The following is a 20473-nucleotide window of genomic DNA, read 5'->3' as shown; positions in this document are numbered from 1 at the left end:
CTCCAACCTTATACTTTGCTCCAGAGTGCCGTGGTTCATTGTTTATTAATGTGTTTCTGCAGCATTTACCGACCGCTGCAGTGTTGGCTGCTCTTCTACGAGAGTTTATTCTCCTCCGTTAGCTCCCGGTTAGCTCACACTGCAGCGGCCGCTCTAAAGTATTCACTGTCCGACTCACACAAGCAGCTGATACATATCCCCAGTTCCCCTTAGCCTAAGTGAATGTGTGTCAGTCTGAATTGACGCTGTTTGGTATCACAACGCTGTTATGAAAGTTTCTCTGGTATAAAATGGGTGATGTTAGCATAGCAACCGAAGCTAAACTGACTACTTGCTATTGCTATCCTATTGTGGCATAAACCGTTTTCTACAGGCACATTTTACCGGCGTATTTTTATTATGATTCTACTTGTGATAGTCGGACACGACAACCTGTGCAGCCCATGTATTGATTCCATCCGATAGCTGCTATAATACAAAACAACACGTCTGCCTCTCTCCACAATGATCAATAACAGTGAACGGATGGTCAAAGTAAGGTACAAATAAACAGAATCACACGAAGCCTGGTTAGTGTTGCCTGACTTTATAAAGTCTGTTTATAAGCACTACTGCTTGTAGGCAGACATGACAGTCGACCCATGTTCAGGGAGGTGGGTTTAGTTTCCTGCACGCCTCGACGTAAGAGAGACGTAAGCGACGTCACCTCTTAGCTCCGAAGCTCTTGCCTCTAGACCAGGGGTCTGCAACCTTTTTGACCAAAAGAGCCATTTTGCTCCTTTTTCCAAAACATGTTTTTGTCTGGAGCCGCAAAACATATTTCATAGTTTTTTATTGTTATATCATAGACAAAAACTACAGTTTTTTTGCCTTTATTAGGCTATTTATTACATGATATAAAACTGTTAACCTCTAATAAGAAACAAAGAACTCTTATAAGGAGAATTACAAATAATACACAGGCCTACTTTAAAATAAATTAAACACAGCACTTGGAGAGTCCTCTGCACATTTGAAGGGAAAAAAAATATTATTAAAATGGGCCCACTTTGAAATAAATAAAACATATAGCTGCACCCTAAAAAGAGTTAAAGGTGGGGTAGGTAAGAATGGAGAAACCAGCTCGAGTGTGCTAGAATTTGAAAATACACAACCGAAAAAAATCTGCCCCTTCCTTCAGACTTCCTTACAGAGCTCCTCCTCTATGGGCATAGATATGTCTCATAATTATTTGTGTGAACATAAAAATAATTCGTGTGTAAATATGTGATTTGTAAATGTAAAACAACATCCACAAACGCATTTAAAAGATTTGCAAACTCACAAATACATTTGCAAGTGTAAAACGGATCTGCAAATACGCTAAATATGTTCACAAATAAAAAAAAGATCTGTGAATATCTCTTTAACATTTACACCTTTCGATCAGGCATTTGTGAATCCATTTTGTATTTGTGGACCAGATTTGCGGATCTCAAATCTCTGTTCACGGATCTCAAATCTCTGTTCGTGGATCGTCTTTTTACACACACGGAATTTTGAGACATATTTTCCGCTAAAATCTACTCGTGTCACTCGGTTATTTTCGGAAACCACGTGATGGCCTGCTGATGGCGACATGTCCGCATGATTTCAAAGTAAGAGCATGATGGTTTGTTTAATGCTCTGTTTTTGTATTATAATGAACAGCGGAACGTTGGATGTATTCTTCATCACCATAACCCTGACCTAAATACGGTGCTTTTCTACAGATTACTTTATTACTGCACTGGTAAGGTACAATTAGGCCGATTAATAAGATGTGAAGTGCTTTGTAACTTCGACCCGCTTGACTGAATACACAACAAACAATGAAGAAAGAGTTTTATCTGGGCTGTTTCGCTGCCAGCTGCTCCCTCGGGACCCGAAAGTGGCGTAGGCTATAGCCTGCACTTCAACATCAACGAAAGTGCTCGATATATGCTATATTGAACCAATAACACAAACTAACTGTATCACTATAACATGATGATGATGGTGATGAATAATGCATCTAACGTTCCGCTGTTCATTATAATACAAAAACAGAGCATTAAACAAACCATCATGCTTACTTTGAAAACATGCGGAAATGTCGCCATCAGCAGGCCATCACGTGGTTTCCGAAAATAACCGAGTGACACGAGTAGATTTTAGCCGAGACCGGCGGAAAATATGTCTCAAAATTCCGTGTGTGTAAAAAGACGATCCGCGAACAGAGATTTGAGATCCGCAAGCGCATTTTTGGTCCACAAATACAAAATGGATTCACAAATGCCTGATCGAACGGTGTAAATGTTAAAGAGATATTCACAGATCTTTTTTTTATTTGTGAACATATTTAGCGTATTTGCAGATCCGTTTTACACTTGCAAATGTATTTGTGAGTTTGCAAATCTTTTAAATGCATTTGTGGATGGTGTTTTACATTTACAAATCACATATTTACACACAAATTATTTTTATGTTCACACAAATAATTATGAGACATATCTATGCCCATACTCCTCCAACACACACGAACGCGCACATGACCAATGAGGGCACGAGATAAATTTGTGCACAGATGGAAGGCTGACAGGCAGGTAGGCCATCCAGTTATTTTAGCCGGGCCGGTGTTCCGGATTAACTGGTTCCCCGATCAACTGGTTGACAGATGTGGAAGCGTGGCCTTCGACTGAAATACACATTTCGATCGCTTCTTCTGTCGTTTTCATAAATCTTTTGGTATATTTGGCTGGATAGGAACACTTTGATGCACATTCAGTACCAGTGTGTGAGGTTGTGGTTACGATGGCGATATCCGGACGCGAACAGCGAGGACTACAAAAATAAAAACGAGTTGACATGGGGATGTCTGTTCAAAACATTGCGAGCTCCAATAAATAATTTAAACCAGCTATTGTTGCCAGACTAATTACTGAATATCGTTCTTAATGTGATACCAAATCCATCTGAGACCTGTGTACACCTTCAGACAGCCTCCAAGTGAAGCACACGTTGTTTACTCACAGTTTGAAAGCAGCGTGGAGAAGTCTTCAGCTGTGTTAAGTTGTGATCCGCTCGAATACATCCTTAAAACCAGCTATTGTTGCTCGACTTATCACTGAATATCGTTCCTAATGTGATACCAAGTCCATCTGAAACATGTGTACACCTTCAGACAGCCTCCCAGTGAAGCGTACGTTGTTTACTCAGAGTTTGAAAGCAGCGTGGAGAAGTTTTCAGCTGTGTTAAACTGTGATCCTCTCAGGTAAACTGTGATTCGCTCAGGGTCAACAGGGATCCACCCATGGGAAAATGGGATCCGCCCAGGTTAAACTGTGTTACGACTTCTGTGGCTATCTACCAGCGATCATGTTTAATATGAAAGACACACACATATACATCCCTTATAAAAACGGCATTCTGCAGCACTCATCCAGATAACATGCTCGTTTTGCAAAGATAGCAGCAGAAATGTCATTGCTGCATGTGCAGGGATATTAGACTTTAAAATGCTGATGGGTCATTAATGTTGGTCTCGGCAAACAATATTAGGAATCCTTTATTCAAACTACATAATATTCATTGTCCATCGACATGAAAATAACAAAAAAGTTCATGCTGGACTCAAACCCGAGTCCCAACAGCAAAAGTCACTCCAGCCCTGCGCGTTATGAGTGCGCCACGGATCAACACGACGTGTCGAACCACCACACTATAATATTTTAGATTAACCTTGTTAAAAAGTTCCAGAAAAATGCAACCCGACCATCATTTATAATGTGAGCGAATGTATGTACACTTTAAGCCATATAATATACATATTAATATATAGTATTCTGACTGAGGTCTGTATCAAGCCTCATTAAGACCCACCGAGATCAGATATCCTAGTTTATCAGCCTGCGAGCCCACATTATGTTGTGATAAGTGTTAGTTTTACCGTGGTATCGTGTTGATTCGTGGCACACTCATAATGCGCAGGGCTGGAGTGACTTTTGCTGTTGGGACTCGGGTTTGAGTCCAGCATGAACTTTTTTGTTATTTTCATGTCGATGGACAATGAATATTATGTAGTTTGAATAAAGGATTCCTAATATTGTTTGCCGAGACTAACATTAATGACCCATCAGCATTTTAAAGTCTAATATCCCTGCACATGCAGCAATGACATTTCTGCTGCTATCTTTGCAAAACGAGTTAACAGCATGTTATCTGGATGAGTGCTGCAGAATGCCGTTTTTATAAGGGATGTATATGTGTGTGTCTTTCATATTAAACATGATCGCTGGTAGATAGCCACAGAAGTCGTAACACAGTTTAACCTGGGCGGATCCCATTTTCCCATGGGTGGATCCCTGTTGACCCTGAGCGAATCACAGTTTACCTGAGAGGATCACAGTTTAACACAGCTGAAAACTTCTCCACGCTGCTTTCAAACTGTGAGTAAACAACGTACGCTTCACTGGGAGGCTGTCTGAAGGTGTACACATGTTTCAGATGGACTTGGTATCACATTAGGAACGATATTCAGTGATAAGTCGGGCAACAATAACTGGTTTTAAGGATGTATTCGAGCGGATCACAACTTAACACAGCTGAAGACTTCTCCACGCTGCTTTCAAACTGTGAGTAAACAACGTGTGCTTCACTTGGAGGCTGTCTGAAGGTGTACACAGGTCTCAGATGGACTTGGTATCACATTAAGAACGATATTCAGTAATTAGTCTGGCAACAATAGCTGGTTTAAATGATTTATTGGAGCTCGCAATGTTTTGAACAGACATCCCCATATCAACTCGTTTTTATTTTTGTAGTCCTTGCTGTTCGCGTCCGGATATCGCCATCGTAACCACAACCTCACACACTGGTACTGAATGTGCATCAAAGTGTTCCTATCCAGCCAAATATACCAAAAGATTTATGTAAACGACAGAAGAAGCGATCGAAATGTGTATTTCAGTCGAAGGCCACGCCTCCACATCTGTCAACCAGTTGATCGGGGAACCAGTTAATCCGGAACACCGGCTCAGATGATTGGTCGTGCTTTTTACAGCGCTGCGGCTTCCACAGATTAATTTTTGTATGTATTTATTGTCAAAGCACTTCAGATATTCATTGCTATCGGGATGTTAAGAGCATTCCATGGAATATAACAAAAAGTGTTTTCTGAAATACATGACATACCCCATTGAATTATGACTGAAGATCGTCAGCTGTCTTCCTCTCCCGTGTTGTTCCTCGATACGTAAAGGCTGCACCACCGTTGACAACTTCTCTCTACATATCAAACATATGGTAAGCCAGAATCGTTTGCTGTGAAAGCATATAACTCTGTCCACACAGAATTAAATCCTGTGTTCCTCCGGTACTTTTCTTTGATGTATTCATAGTTCGCTCATCGAGCGAGAAGGGTCTAGCTGCGGCCGCGGCCAGTACACGATGGTACACGACACGCCCACCTGGTACGACACTACGGTGGCTGAGAAGGGTCTAGCTGCGGCCGCGAAAAGTTGTACTTTCAAATATGGTCAGAAGAGAGCACGCCCAACACGTGAGGTTTACAGACAACAAACAACATGGCGCATCGAGTACAGGTACTTAACGTATTGTGGTTTTAGATATAATTACATACTATTTAGGTTCTCGTTTGTTTGTCGATGTGGCTGTTTAGCGCAGTGTAATTGTGTTTATTTTGCTATATATATATATATATATATATATATCTTAGCTTGACATGCTCGACGTTCAGTTAACTTAGCATATATGCTAACTGAACATGCATGTACTCTAATTTTTACAAGAATCTGATTTTATGTAAGTTTTAAATATTAATTGAAGGTGTCTTTCACATTTGAATGTTTTTTATTTAAAACATGTATTAGCTCTTATACTGTAGACATGTAAATATGTATAATTATTATTTTAAGTGTGGTTTAAAGTTAAATGGTAGTTATTGGGTAGAGCCAAGTAACCCAGGTGGATGCAATCAGGTAATTAGGACAGAGCCTCTGTTTTTAGATGGGGTTTATGCTGTAGGCCTGACATTTAAACTAGCTGAAGGGCTTTCTGTTCGAACCACAGTGAAATCTAGAGGTTGTTTTGTGCATTAAAGGGTTACCTTCTGAAAGTGAGGAAGTATGACCAGCTTTGTCCCATAGGATTATACAGGTCAGTCCATTGCTGCTTGTTTAAGGAGTTAACTATTTCCAATATTAAAGTCACTTAAATTGTATTCTATTTTATTCACCTATAGACAAACAACACAACACTCCGTGATGGAGCACGCCCAGAGCTCAACAAATTGGACTCGGACACCTTCCAGTGTCCATTTTGTGAAAGGACCGGGTCACACCCAGCCGTCACATGTACATTATGTCTTGCATGTGCTAATAAAATTCTCATTACAGTATGCCTGGTATTTTGCCATGGAGGCCAGCTTTGACTTCAGCATTGTAAGTATTAAGGAAAGAAGTCACATTAAAATTCTATAACAAACTTAATGAAAATTGATGCTCTTTCTTTAGCATGACATGTCTCTCCTGAGAAGGTGGTGGTGTGTTATCCTGGTGGAAAACTTTGGACTGGAAGGGTATGCTGCAGTGCTACAAAAACATTTGAATTTGTAATTGTATTATCAAGAAGATTTGGGGGGGAACACCTGGCTCTAAAATTCAACCTTCTGGTGAAGAAAATGTGTCTTAATTGCAGGTATGGAAAGAGGTTTGCTCACTATAGTGAGGGAGGCAGGGCGACCCTTAGCGACAATGTCCCACGTACATTCAGGATCAGTCGTAAAAGGACGCATGCAAGCAGCACCATGGTCAGTGTATCGCTCAACGTATCTATGACCCTGTGTGCCTGTTTCAGAATGGGTTACTACTCCTAAAACACATACTACATAGAACTTATGGTACATGCAACATTTGTTTTGTGTGGTACTGTGTCATTCTGAATCGAGCCTGGATCATTTTTGGAGGAGTTAAACCGTGCATGTAAAGCACTGTCAAAATAATGGTTGACTGTCTACAGATGCCCCTGGACACTGATGAGGACCACTCCTATAACAAGAGGCCTTACAGCTTCCTTCCTAAAGAGTCGGTTAGTGAATGGACACATTAAAGTGTACAACCCCTGATGCATGTGATTTTATAATATTACATATGACTTCTTTATACCATCTAGTCTTATCAGTAAGATGGAACTTTGTTCTCATGACCTCGCCAAGAACATGAGTGAGGAAGCGCACCAAAGGCTGAAGGACTTGTGAAAGATTCCGAGGAGTTTATTATTTATTCAATATTTTTTTAAGTTGACCAGCTCTGATTTTCCATTTGATGTTCTGTTCAATAAATGTTCATTGAGGAAAACGGTATCAGTGTCATATTTTATATACATCACAGTGAATGCTGAACTTGTCTGACCATATACTGCAGTTGAAAGTACACGATGAAACACTGGCTCAATCAATACAATTCCCACATGCTCTACCCCGGAACCTGCGGTCTTCAGACTCTGGCCCCCCGCACCAACCTGCGATCCTTCGGGGACAGAGCCTTCAGTATGGCAGCCCCCACTCTCTGGAACGCTCTCCCTGCGGAGATCTGCAACATCCCCACGCTTGATGCCTTCAAAAGGGCCCTCAAGTCCCATCTGTCTGCCAAGGCCTTTGGCCCCAAATCTATTTGTTGTTTTGTCTGACTGCCTTTTGTTATGTTTGTTTCTACTCCTGTTCTTCTTTTTAAAGGGACCTTGGGTCTCATGAAAGGTGCTATATATATCCCATTATTAATACATCATTGGTAAGCATTTTTACAATATTCTGGCTTTCACTGTTCAAATGAGATGTCAACCATCAAAATGGGATAAGGGGTTCCAAGGGGTTCTCAAACGGATAGGTTATTAATTTATTTGCCTAATAGTTGCTTAAAACGGATAGGTTATTAATTTAGTTGCTTAAAACGCCTAATAGTTGCTTAAAACGGATAGGTTATTAATTTATTTGCCTAATAGTTGCTTAAAACGCCTAATAGTTGCTTAAAACGGATAGGTTATTAATTTATTTGCCTAATAGTTGCTTAAAACGCCTAATAGTTGCTTAAAACTGATAGGTTATTAATTTATTTGCCTAATAGTGGCTTAAAATACCTAATAGTTGCTTAAAACGGATAGGTTATTAATTTAGTTGCTTAAAATGCTACAATAACATGCCATGTACGGTCTCCACCGTAGGCGGCGTAGTTGTCGTCAATTCGCTTTTCATCTGCCATGCCTCTCAGCCACCGTAGTGTCAGGTGGGCGTGTCGTGTACCATCGTGTACCGCCGTGTACTGGCCGCGGCCGCAGCTAGACCATATTGCATCGAGCCGGGGGTCAGGTTATTCGCCTCCAAGAAAAGGCGCTCGCGCGGGAACGTAGCAGGATGTGACGCATATTTGAGTTGACCTAATTAAAACCGTTTTGTTTTTTATTTATGTGTCACAGTATCACCTCAAAATACAAGATACGAAACATTTTCAACCATGCAACAAAATATAAATAGTCCTACAAATACTTTTATTTTCTTCTTATTTTTGTCTAAGCTCAAGGGAGCCAGAGCAGAGGGCTTAAAGGGCCGCATGCGGCCCGTGGGCCGCGGGTTGCCGACCCCTGCTCTAGACCGACAATTTTTTGGAGCTGGAAGTGAACCGGATTCCGGAGCTAAGAGCCGGCGCCGCTGCGGTGTGAACAGGAAAAACCGGCGCTTTTCAGGCTCCAGCTCCGAGCCGGAGCTGAAAAAGCGCTGGTGTGAAAGGGGAATTTGAGACTTTCTCGGCCCTTGTCCTTCGTGTCTCGGAATATCAGGCCTAAACTGGTATTGTCGAGTAGCGCCGCTATCTCACAATAGGCGTCAGCATAGAGCTTGTTGTCTTGAGCCCTCAGTGCCGCAGTCAGCTCTCCAGCGGGTGCTCGAAGAATGGTCTCCTTCAATCCCACTCTGTGCATGCAACACAGCATGCTCTCTTCCCAGAGCTCATACTCTTCTGCTTTCCCGTCAAACGTGGGCCACTTGCTCTTCCTCGTGGTTCTATTCGCCATGGCTTTTGTGTTTGTAGCCTCAGTAGCTTAGCTTAGGTCCTTGTTAGCTTAGCTTTAGCTTCCCTCGGTTCTCCCGATGCTAAACTAGCTTAACACGTGGCTAACTAGCTACTCCTATGCTAACCGTGCTAACAGGCAATCTTCTCGCCTTGTTATCGCACGTGCGCTTCAAACTGTAGAATAATTCATCGTATCTGGGCCCATAACCTGTTAGCAGATTTAGACTTATACCTTTTGTCTCCTGCAGCAGAAAGGTGAATAATGAGACTTGAGGACAGAGAGAGAAGGGGCGTGACTTCCAACGGTCTTATACCCCAGGTAGTGACATCACAATCATGGTACAACGCTAACCAATGAACACAGTTAGTAGTCGCAGCTACTTACATAGACAATATGGCACACAGTAATACATGGATATTTATGTTACACCTCAACAGACCCGTTTCTGTTTTTTTTTTTTTTTTAAATAGAACTAAAAAACAAACGGTTTAAAGGTACCTTCGTCGTACACGGACGGACCATATATTTTTTAAATATAATGGTAATAAACAGTATGACCATTGCAAAAATATACTCAACATAATTCAACAAGGGGACACATTTAACAACATAGGTTTTTTATACAATTCATTTAAGTTTTTGTTTGTCTGGTCAGAACAATTCAAGATATCCCAAACTATGCATCATGTCCTCAGTATGGCTGAAACTCACAACAACACTGGATCCTGCATTTCCCATAGTGCAACTTTGATTAGATCCTTCCTGCTTGGTAAGCGCTTAAAACAGAATTGTGATCATAAATATTCTCTAGCACTTGACATAAACCGCAGAAGACATCTAAATGTTTTCACACTCTTTATCAATCAATCAATCAATGTTTATTTATATAGCCCAATATCACAAATGTTATATTTGTCTCAGTGGACTTCACAGTTTGTACAGAATATCAGTATGACAATACGACACCCTCTGTCCTTAGACCCTCACATCGTACAAGGAAAAACTTTCGGAGAAAACCCACAGTTCAAAGGGAAAAATGGGAGAAACCTCAGGGAGAGCAACAGAGGAGGGATCCCTCTCCCAGGACGGACAGACGTGCAATAGATGCCGTGTGTAAATTGAAAAGATAATACATTTACAACATAGGTAGTCCAAATGTTTGGAAATGCATGTGTGTATAATAGGAAGATTAATCCACGAGGATATCCATCCAGGACTTATGATCCAGGACCACAGCCACGACTCAAGATCCAGGGCTCGCGATCCAGGACAGAGGAGCGCAGGATCATCCATGACTCCGGATCCCGGCGTATATAGACACCAAAGAGAAAGACATTTGGGGAAGCTGGGTTAATCGGAACATGAGAGTACACAGGTATAGACAGAGAGATGGAAGAAGTAAGATGTCCCCCGACAAACTAAGCCTATAAAAAACTAGGGGCTGAATCTAATCAGCCCTAACTATAAGCTTTATCAAAAAGGAAGGTCTTAAGCGCACTCTTAAAAACGGATAGGGTGTCTGCCGCCCGAACACAAACTGGAAGCTGATTCCACAAATGTGGAGCTTGATAAGATATCTCTACTCTGTTTAAATGAAATTGGTTTAAAATTGGTAAAATGCCCCTTAACCAAAGTGAAGTGTTTAATTGAAATAACAACAAGTTATAGTTTAAAGGGAGGTTTGTGTGATTAATGTAAAACTAAATATATGATGAAGAGATTTCATCCAGCTCCATTTTATTTCTATTTAAATCTGCCTACAATAATAAACGATGCAGCTCACCATATCTTTTCTCCTTTAAGGCCAAACTGTACCATCTGTTTCCAGGGTTAGGAGGGTTCTTTTATAAACCTATTCTGTTACAATTATAGTTAGCTGCAAAAGAGAAATAATTACTCAGTAACGTAATCGGATTACTTTTACTTTTGGATGTCCTCAATATCAATTACAATGCAAATATAAAATAAATATCAATAAGATGTGTTTTACTTTAGTGTATTATGTAAGACAACAGAACAATGTGACCTTAGAATAAAATATGTATCCTATTCAATTATAGGCTAGGCCTAAAGAATAATATAGTTTACAAATGCTGCTTTAGTTTAACATTTAACACATTGCATTTACAAAAATAAAATGAAAGGTGCCTAAATGAAAAGGGTAATATATCATTCTTTATTATAAAATGCATTATAACATTATAATCCTGCTGGTAATCCCCATTTTGAAAAATGTCCCAGAAATAAGATAACATATTTTCATGTTACTGTAGTGTAAGGGAACACAAAAGTTTGAGATTGGAAGGACAAAACGTGAATTTATATTTCCTTACATATATTAAAACTTAGTTGCTTCCAACCTTGTTATCTTTTTTGTTCTATCTTGACTATGTAATCCCATTAGGCTACATGTTATCCGTTACTCCTCAAACCGGGTTATTTCACTCTCTTTGACAGAGCAGATTGTAGCAGTGTGTGCGTGCGCGCGCGTGTGTCTGTGTGCGTGTGTAGTGTCTCTCCGCCTCAGGACTGGACGGGCCGGTTCTCCTCCTCGGCTGCAGGCTCATAGCCCTGCTCTGTGTTTACTGTGGGATCAGCGGAGACAAACTGGTTGACAATGGAAACAGCTGGCTGGCTGACGGTCCTCTGCACTGGGGCGTAGCGCCTGGTGAAACACTTCCACAGATGCTTCCAAATAATGTACATGAGTTCTGCTAAATTCAGACAGATGCACAGAATGGAGGTGCAGCCCATGATGTAGAGGAAGATCTTCTTCTCCGTGGCTCTGCCGATGTAGCAGTCCTCCGTGTTGGGGCAGGGGCTCTCGCTACAGCGCAGGAGCATGGGCACCTCGAAGCCGTTGTACAGGAAGTAGAAAGCCAGCAGGAATCCCACCTCGAAGGTTATCTTGAAGACCAGGCTGAGGATGTAGGTTAAGAACAGGCCTCCATCTAGGCTCCCTTTGTTCTTGTAAAGCTTCTTCTTGTATTTGGCCTCGCGGTGCTCCCTGTAGGCCACGTGCAGCGCCACCAGCAGGGAGGGGGTGGACACCATGATGAGCTGCAGGGCCCAGAGGCGCACCTGTGAGATGGGGAAGAAGTGGTCGAAGCAGGCGTTCTCACAGCCGGGCTGCTGGGTGTTGCACACAAAGTCACTCTGCTCGTCCTTCCACACCTGCTCGGCCGCCGCCACGTACACCAGGATCCTGAAGAGGAAGACCACGGAGAGCCAGATGCGCCCGATCACCGTGGAGTACTTGTTCACCCCGCTGAGGACATTCTCCAGAAAGCCCCAGTTCATCTTCGCCTGAGTCTCCTGTCGGGGAGTCAACACACAACAGGAATTAAAGGATATTTGGGATCATTTCTGCTGTTTACAGAAATATACCATTTATTTTTGAACAAATTCACCACAATTAAATCCACTGAAAAAACAGAAACGTTTACTTTAATTAAATGTGTTATCTCAATAAATGTCACATAACTGTATTAGGTGAGTTGAAAGCAATAACATTACGTTTAAATAAAAAGTATTAGGTCACTGATTCTTGGGAATTTGGATAAAACAGGTTTTAATTTTGAAAATAAAAAGTTTGTTAAATTACAAAATCTGAAGTTATATCATTATAGACCAAGGTCTTGGCTGTTCAGCAATGTACCGGTGCAACCTCCTCATTTTGTATTTTTTTCATAAAATAGGTTTTTCCAGTCATTACTTTGTTTTTGTAAACACCGTCAGACACAATAAAAAGTGATTTATTTTTTATTTGTATTTAGTCTAATATGTATTTAGAGCTTTTAAATCATTATCTGGCATTCTAAGTACACATATATGCTGTAAAATTTTGAATATTCACTTTTGCTCATTTTTTATACTGTTTCACGTGTGCTCCTTTAAAAGATCTTACATCATACAATGTTTACTTTTAGCTTAAACAGACAAAGTAATGTTTTTTTACTTAAAAAACACATTTTTGTATTAAAAGAGACTATTACTTTAATAACTCAACAGCACTGAAGAAACAGATTACAAGCATATTCATTTAAAACAAATAAAACTCCCTCTGACGGTGGTGACTTTGGAACTGACGGTGGTGACACTAATCTGACGGTGGTGACACTGGCCTCATTACAACATACAATTCCAAAATGTATACCACTCAAGTCAATGCCTTGCTTAACAACTTTATTTAACAATTTGGTACAACAAATAACAATTGTGAGAACTGTGATAAACATTTAATTAAGGAACTTAAGGTACAATTAAGCAATATCATTAATAAAAGTAACCCACCCCCATATCATCAAATATCAAATCATCATAGTTAAAAAATAAAGTGATTACCAGTTGCAATAATGTACAATTCATTACTGACATCATCTTAAACTGTCATATAGTGCCCCCTACTCATAAAATAATACATTATATTGTTCTTTAAACTGTATATTGGACGTGAAGAACAGATAACAAATAACAATTGTGAACACTGTGGCAAACATTCAATAAGAAACATATAGGTTCAATGAAGCAATAAGCTATCATTAATAAAAGTACCCCATCCCCATTAATAATCATCATAGTAAAAGATACCAGTAGCAATAAGATAAGAATTCATCACTCACTGTGAACTGAGTGCCCCCCACTCAAAACATAATATACATTATATTCTTCTGTATATTGGACGTGAAGAACAGATAAATGAATAACTACATCTTAAAGTCTCTTTTCCATAAACTGAAATGTTTCTAAATACAGAAAGCATTCTGTGTAAACATCACAAAACACATCTGGCACAAAAATAATAATAATTCATAAGTGAACTCCTGTGAGTATTCCCTGACTGTTTCTACATCACTCCACCACTCATTCAGCTTTATCAGGACGTAGGCCTATATGGTGTATATGTTTCTCCTCTATGAAGTCCATGACTGCAGCATAGTATTAATTTCGTCAGCTATTTTTTAATTTTGTTTTAGTCTTAGTCCTCTGTTACATTTTCTTTTTAGTTTTAGTCATATTTAGTCCCCTTCATCCTGTTTTAATTTAGTCAAGCTTTAGTCGACTAAAAGTCTGAGCATTTTAGTCATATTTTAGTCAAAGAAAACTAATTATTTTAGTCTACTTTTTGTCAATGAAAACTGTTGAGTCTTTTTTAGTCATCAGATTATATAGAACATTTCAGTCAAACTAGTCTAGCCAAAACCAATAATGTCATTTTAGTATATATAAATAAATACGATTATATCTTGTCCTTATTTGATGAAAAACACAGGTTGAATGATTAAGAATGCAGCTTCGCAGAGTGTATCTGGTTTTTGGTGTTTTTGTGTTATGGCCACATTGCTTCCCTTCTGATGAAACAATGCATTCGCTTTTTTTCTCTGCCTCATTGTAGCGAAAATGGGCCCAAATATCACATTGTTTCTTTCTCCCAAGCAGTGGTGGGTTTAGACTTGTTCGTTGTCAGTCATTTTGACGGACAGGATCGTAACATTTCCGTCATAATCCATTATTATCCGTCGAGTGCACAATTTATCAATCACTCGCGCTGACGGGGGGGTATTCGCTTAACGCGAGTGCGACCACTGCTCCCATGCCCTGTTGTTGCCATTTCATTTTCTGTTGAATAAGGTTAGTTAGACCATGAGTTAGACCCGAGTCTTCCTGACAGTTCACAGTGTGCCGCTGCCCGGTGTAATTCAAATCTATCGCCGCGCTCAGCACAGACACACAGCTGCTGCCCAGCCGCAGCACGGATACACAGCTGCTGCCCAGCCGCAGCACCGGAAATGGAACTGCTGGGAGAAAAACTGCCTATCAGAGATGTAACGTTATCTTTGATAATATTTCGTCTCCTCATTTTTCGTCAACGAAAGTAAAGAGAGATTTTGGCATAGTTTTTATTTAGTAAACTACATTTTCGTCTCGTCACTTTTCGTCAACGATATTGCATGATGATTTTGTTGCAGTTATTATTTACTGCCGTCGGTGCCGTCTCGTCATCGTCTCGTTTTCGTCATGGAAAAAAAGGTCGTTGACGAAGATATTTCGTCATAGTTTTAGTCAACAAAATTAACACTACTTCAGCAGACAGGTTGTATATCTCCCTCGTCCTGCTTGCACGACCTGGTGATGACGGTTCCACAAGTTTGACCAGAATATGGTCAAATGGTATGAAGCACATATCCTTTCCACCTTCCACCTCTTTTGGATAGAATCGTGTGTTGGGCCCATGAGAGTGGAAAAACTCCACTTTCACATCTTGATGAGGTGCATCCACAGTGACAGCCTTTGCTAACCACCAGTTCTGGTCATAAATGACCGCCAGCCAATCTCCGCAATGAACTACATCAGCAGATAGATCTGTCATAGTCCCGTCAGGACCACTCCTAGTCATTGGCTGTTGCTCAAATTCAAGTGTGGAAATATATTGTTTTAACATATATTTGGTTAAATGTTGTCATGCCATTTTCATTTGGCTTTAGTCATTGGAGATGCATAGCCTACAAGGGATATTGTAGGTGTACTATGTGCTATGTAGGTAGGTAGTAGGTGCACTATGTGCATCCCCCATGACGTAAGCCAAATGAACATGGCATAATAGTGAATTTAGAAAGAGAGAAGGCACACCTCATCCCCTAGGATTGAGCGATAGGCCGATGGCATATATATATATGGTTCATCAATGGTGGTAGTAGCATGCAGTGTATTGTTATTGTGGTAAATAAATATACTTTAGCCTCCCTTGAGTAACATTTTGAGGTTTTTGTCACCACCGCCAGACAGTATGTCACCACCGTCAGACAGACAATCTGACGGTGGTGATGTCTGACGGTGGTGACAAAAACCTAATCTTTTACATGATATGCATGAGTTGTTCACATTAGCCATCTTGTTTCCCCTCTGTTGCTAGCTACCTCAGACCTCGTCTTAAAAAGTATACATTTATGTCATAATCTAATCTAATATGTTCTATACAAAAGAGACGGTGTTGACATGTTATGGTTGTGACAGAAGCAGTCAGATAAAAAATGTACAAGTTTTAGAGAAAATAGCAAATGTACAGGAGCTTGAGTGATCTTGAAGCATGCAGTAAAGCTGAAGGTTTGAAAAGGGGGTCCTAAGGAATGTAGCTGACCTTGTAGTTGCCTGATTTTATTGCTTTTTATAAATATCTGACGGTGGTGACGAATATGTGGGACGCATTTTGAGCAACCACAAAATAATGGTAAATATTGTTCAAAATTCACTGTTTGTAGTTTTTAATACATATTACAATGTACTCTTTCATTTGGTAAGAATATTATTCTATTCAATTATTACTTTTTGTTTTTTTAATCAAGTTGAAATGATTATCTCCTATCCGAGGACAACTGATTTTGTAGGCAATGGGCCAGCATATAATCATTAAATTAATAAAAAATAAAACTAAAACTATGAAAGAACCATACATTTGTGCAGAAGACCCTCTGATTATAACCTTGATTCTTTTTATTCATGAAAATGTTATTCATTTCCAACAGAATTAGCACTTTTCTTAGTGGGACATGTTTTTGGCAAAGTTTCAAGAATCAGTGAGGTTCAACTTAATATTATTGCTTTTAACTAATCTAATTCAGTTAAATGAAATCTGTTGACATAATACATTTCATTAAAGTCAACGTTTCAGCTTGTCAGTGATATAAAAACAACAGAAAATAATTATCAATGAGATGTTTTTTATCTCAGTGTAATATGCAAGAGAACAGAACAATGTAACCAAGATATTTAGTATCAAATGTGTCTCTCCTCTCAGATAATTCAGTGATAGGAAAAGCTGCCTTTCACAGAACAGAACAAATGAAGCAAAGAAAGTGAAAACCATAAAGCAGATTCAGGCAGTAGGCGTATTCACGTATTAGCCTACAGAACAGTACAGCTCACAGAGAAGAGATAACATCTGATCCTTTACAACAAGGACGTTTTTTAGTAACATTGTAATCCTGTAGTAATCCCCCATGTTTTAGGAATGTAAGGGAATACAGTTTCCTTTTTTGGGGTATTCTGATTACAAATCCGATTACATGTCATCTGATACTCCCCAAGTCTGCACATAAGCCTACAAACACACACTTATCTATTATATCAGAGTATTCTGTGACTCATGGTACGACAACATTTGCTTCTATTCAAATAATCCCAAACCAACAGAAGTCCCGCCCTGATGATTGTTGTCTGTCACACCATTCAGACATGGTTCTGCTCAGGGAAGGTCTGTGACCCATAAGATTATGCGAGATGACAAAGAATATCATACTATCAAAAATCCTGTCCTGATGGCTGTTAACACATTGTAGAAATGTTTTCAGTGGCCCTGGAGCTGATATAAGGTCCCATCTGATCTGAGGTTCAGTACACCATTTCGTGACGGTGTCAAGTCCACGTGAGATAAATTCAATCAACATTCAAAAATGTATTTTCATATGCACAGTAGCTACAGTGTATTCTGAAATGACAATCTTTAAGTCCCAAGCTCTTCCAATGCAACATAATATATATGAGACATAAAACAATAAGACACATTTAAAAAGAAGAACCAGAGAAGAATACAATAGTGCAGATGATGTTGTTGACCAATGCGCGAGTAATGCAGATGAACTTAACTATATACATGTCAGAAAATAAATGAATCAAGCAATAAGCTAAATGTTGCAGATAATGTCGTAAGTGACCAAGTAAATGTACATTGAACAAGATGTAATGTAACATGTAATTATTGTACAGTGAAATACAATAAAATACACTTTATTGTAGTAATAAATATTAAGATCAATAAATAGTAAGATGCAAACAGAAGAATGCTTCAGGTTATGGCACTGAACAGAGCTCATGCTCATTGATATTATCAAAGGAATGATGTGGTTGTATCAAGACTTGTGATGTAATATAATATGTGATAGCTACGTTCTACCAATCAAAATGCAAAATGAAGGTCTATAGCCTACATGACCTTGAAGCATATCCAATATTTAACATGTTTACAGAGTTATGAAGGACGGAGCACATCCCTCCGTTTAGTTTATCAGTTTTAATTAGTTAATGCGTAAACAATGATATCTCATCTCACTACATGGTCAAATAATACTTTAAAAGATGTGTAGACTTTCATCAAAAGGAATAGAGAAGACTTACCTCTGGGTTTTCCTGTCTCTGTGTAGCAGCAGGTGTGTGTGTGTGTGTGTGTGTGTGTGTGTGTGTGTGTGTGTGTGTGTGTGTGTGTGTGTGTGTGTGTGTGTGTGTGTGTGTGTGTGTGTGTGTGTGTGTGTGTGGTGTGTGTGTGTGTGTGTGTGTGTGTGTGCGTGTGTGTGTGTGTCTGGAGGGCACAGCTCTGCGACACACCTTATCCACACCCAATAGCTACAGTGCTGGCGATATCAAACGCTACCTCTCTTTCTGTTTGGGTTTGAACTGACCTTTTATTGAGAATGACGATTCAAGCAGTCATGTGAGCGGCAGCCTCCTCCAGATCACCTGTTGAACATGAAGTGAAGTGTGTGTGTGTGTGTGTGTGTGTGTGTGTGTGTGTGTGTGTGTGTGTGTGTGTGTGTGTGTGTGTGTGTGTGTGTGTGTGTTGTGTGTACACAAACTGACAGCATCACCATGGTGCTGTCTAATGCAAATAATGTCTCGTTCAGGCTCCAGAGTGGAGAACACTCCATTGACCCATCCAGTAAATGTAGTTCCATCTAATACATCTATACAGAATGTGCACATTCATATGCGAGAGTAATGTTGTCTTTATTAGTTATTGACCAAATACTCATTCAACAAGTCTAAACAAAAGGAATGATGTCTGTCGTCGTATCGAAGGACAGGAGGGGTTCCTGATGATCCCAAGGACAGTGCTTCAAAGTTGACCATTGTTGTGGAGTTCTCTGTAAATAAAGATGATCAAAAGATAATATATTTGTCTTTGTGTTTTTTAGTGAGCAAGCCCTTTCTGCAGAAAGGATCAAAACAAGCTGCAAAACGTCTGTACAGCTAGGATGAGTGTATCCTTTCTTTTTACTCTCAGGCAGTTAGAAATCTGTTTCCTTTATACAAAAACGAGATGTAAAGAACATCAGGTCAAGAACAGAACACTTGGTAGTTTTAAATTGGACACAAACACAAACACACACACACTTGTTTTGTTTGCTGTTTCTCTCACCTGGACTGACGAGTGTAACTTTGGTAACCGTCGGCTCGTATTACACTGCTGATCATGAATATTACATGTCACCCCGGGTGTGTGTGTGTGTGCGCGTGCGTGTGTGTGTGTCTTCATCATGCCTGGGTCTATTATATGTCAGGTTACTCTTATTTAAACCTATAAGTATACTATGATTGTATGCTTGTTCATATCATGTTCTTTGTGTACCGTTACAACTAGGATACCCCACACGGGTATCCTAGTTGTAACGGTATATTTAAGAAAGTAAAAAATCTATAATGTGTCAATGAACAATAAGAATCAGTTGGGTGGTTGTAGTAGACTATTCCAACCACTGGGGTGTGCTGCTCCAATTTAAATACATTGCCTTGCAAAAGTATGCACCACTCTCGGCGTTCTTCTTATTTTATTAAAGGTCCCATGTCATGCTTTTCCGGTTACTACGGTTACTACCCGTCCCCTTGTTCTGCATGTCAACGGTCTGCAGTCACAAACCCTCAAAGTACACCCTGTACAACTCTAACACAGAAAAGACCTGTCTGTGCTGCCCCAGAACGCCTTGTTGGAGATTTTTCCATTGTTTTCTTCCTGAGTATAGTGACGTAACGGTCATAGTGACGTTTTACCAATCCGCGGAGCTCTTCACACACACACACACACACACACACACACACACACACACACACACACACACACACTCACTGAGCCTTATATTTTCTCAGCCGCGGATCCGGGGTTCTCCGCACAACTCAGGCTGAATTCCGCGGTGTCTCGCTGTCTCGCAGACCCCACGCAGCAACCAGGAAACGACACACAGTAATCCAGCTCACATTGTCCGCTCCTCGAGCCTCAAAGGGCGGAGCAGCGAGCTCCGCAACGTCCCGCCAACACGGCACCCAGACCCGCAGCATTCTCATCTGTTTGTCATTACTGGTGTCATTTTCTGGTTGCTAACAAACGCCATTGTAACACATAATCACTGATGTTCCGCTGTAACGGTGGACTCATCAGAACAGAGTGGGCTCATAAGGGGGGGGGGGGGGGGGGGGGGGGGTCGTCAGGAGCTCCAACAAGCCGTGTAGGACAGAGAGTTGTATGAGAAACCAATGTGAGTTTGGAACATTGAACAATGTACATTTATTCTAGTAGACCTCAACAATGGAATTATGATCAAGAAATGGCCATGACATGGGACCTTTA

The 20473-nt window shown here is 40.2% G+C and overlaps 2 protein-coding genes across 5 annotated transcripts; one reads left to right on the top strand and one right to left on the bottom strand.

Annotated features, from left to right (window-relative positions):
- Positions 1-5413: 5413 nt before the first annotated feature.
- LOC117538676 lies at positions 5414-7373 on the top strand. 3 transcript variants are annotated; one of them, XM_034204556.1, is made up of 6 exons: positions 5414-5600; positions 6260-6458; positions 6531-6595; positions 6715-6826; positions 7036-7104; positions 7198-7373. In XM_034204556.1, the coding sequence occupies exons 1-6, from the start codon at positions 5446-5448 to the stop codon at positions 7198-7200; spliced, it is 603 nt and encodes a 200-aa protein (XP_034060447.1). In that variant the 5' UTR covers positions 5414-5445; the 3' UTR covers positions 7201-7373. The 3 variants fall into 3 exon arrangements, with proteins under 3 accessions (XP_034060447.1, XP_034060448.1, XP_034060446.1); XM_034204557.1 differs by lacking the exon at positions 6715-6826; XM_034204555.1 differs by having other exon boundaries at positions 7036-7373.
- A 3863-nt stretch (positions 7374-11236) lies between these two features.
- On the bottom strand, positions 11237-18603 carry cx28.8 (connexin 28.8). Of its 2 annotated transcripts, none has more exons than XM_034204554.1 (2): positions 18534-18603; positions 11237-12396 (listed from the first exon to the last, which is right to left on the bottom strand). In XM_034204554.1, the coding sequence occupies exon 2, from the start codon at positions 12379-12381 to the stop codon at positions 11605-11607; it is 777 nt and encodes a 258-aa protein (XP_034060445.1). In that variant the 5' UTR covers positions 12382-12396; positions 18534-18603; the 3' UTR covers positions 11237-11604. The 2 variants fall into 2 exon arrangements, with proteins under 2 accessions (XP_034060445.1, XP_034060444.1); XM_034204553.1 differs by lacking the exon at positions 18534-18603 and adding an exon at positions 18253-18371.
- Between the last annotated feature and the right edge of the window lie 1870 nt (positions 18604-20473).

This window comes from Gymnodraco acuticeps, unplaced genomic scaffold (assembly GCF_902827175.1).
Source record: "Gymnodraco acuticeps unplaced genomic scaffold, fGymAcu1.1, whole genome shotgun sequence".
NCBI lineage: Eukaryota > Metazoa > Chordata > Actinopteri > Perciformes > Bathydraconidae > Gymnodraco > Gymnodraco acuticeps.
This window is presented reverse-complemented; position numbering and strand designations above follow the sequence as displayed.

Excerpts from the sequence above, each read along its gene's own strand:
- cx28.8 (XM_034204554.1), bottom strand. The coding sequence starts at position 12,381 with ATGAACTGGGGCTTTCTGGAGAATGTCCTCAGCGGGGTGAACAAGTAC.
- LOC117538676 (XM_034204555.1), top strand. The coding sequence starts at position 5,446 with ATGGTACACGACACGCCCACCTGGTACGACACTACGGTGGCTGAGAAG. Across the intron at positions 5,601-6,259 it reads ACATGGCGCATCGAGTACAG|ACAAACAACACAACACTCCG; the intron begins GTACTTAACGTA and ends ATTCACCTATAG. Across the intron at positions 6,827-7,035 it reads CGCATGCAAGCAGCACCATG|ATGCCCCTGGACACTGATGA; the intron begins GTCAGTGTATCG and ends GACTGTCTACAG.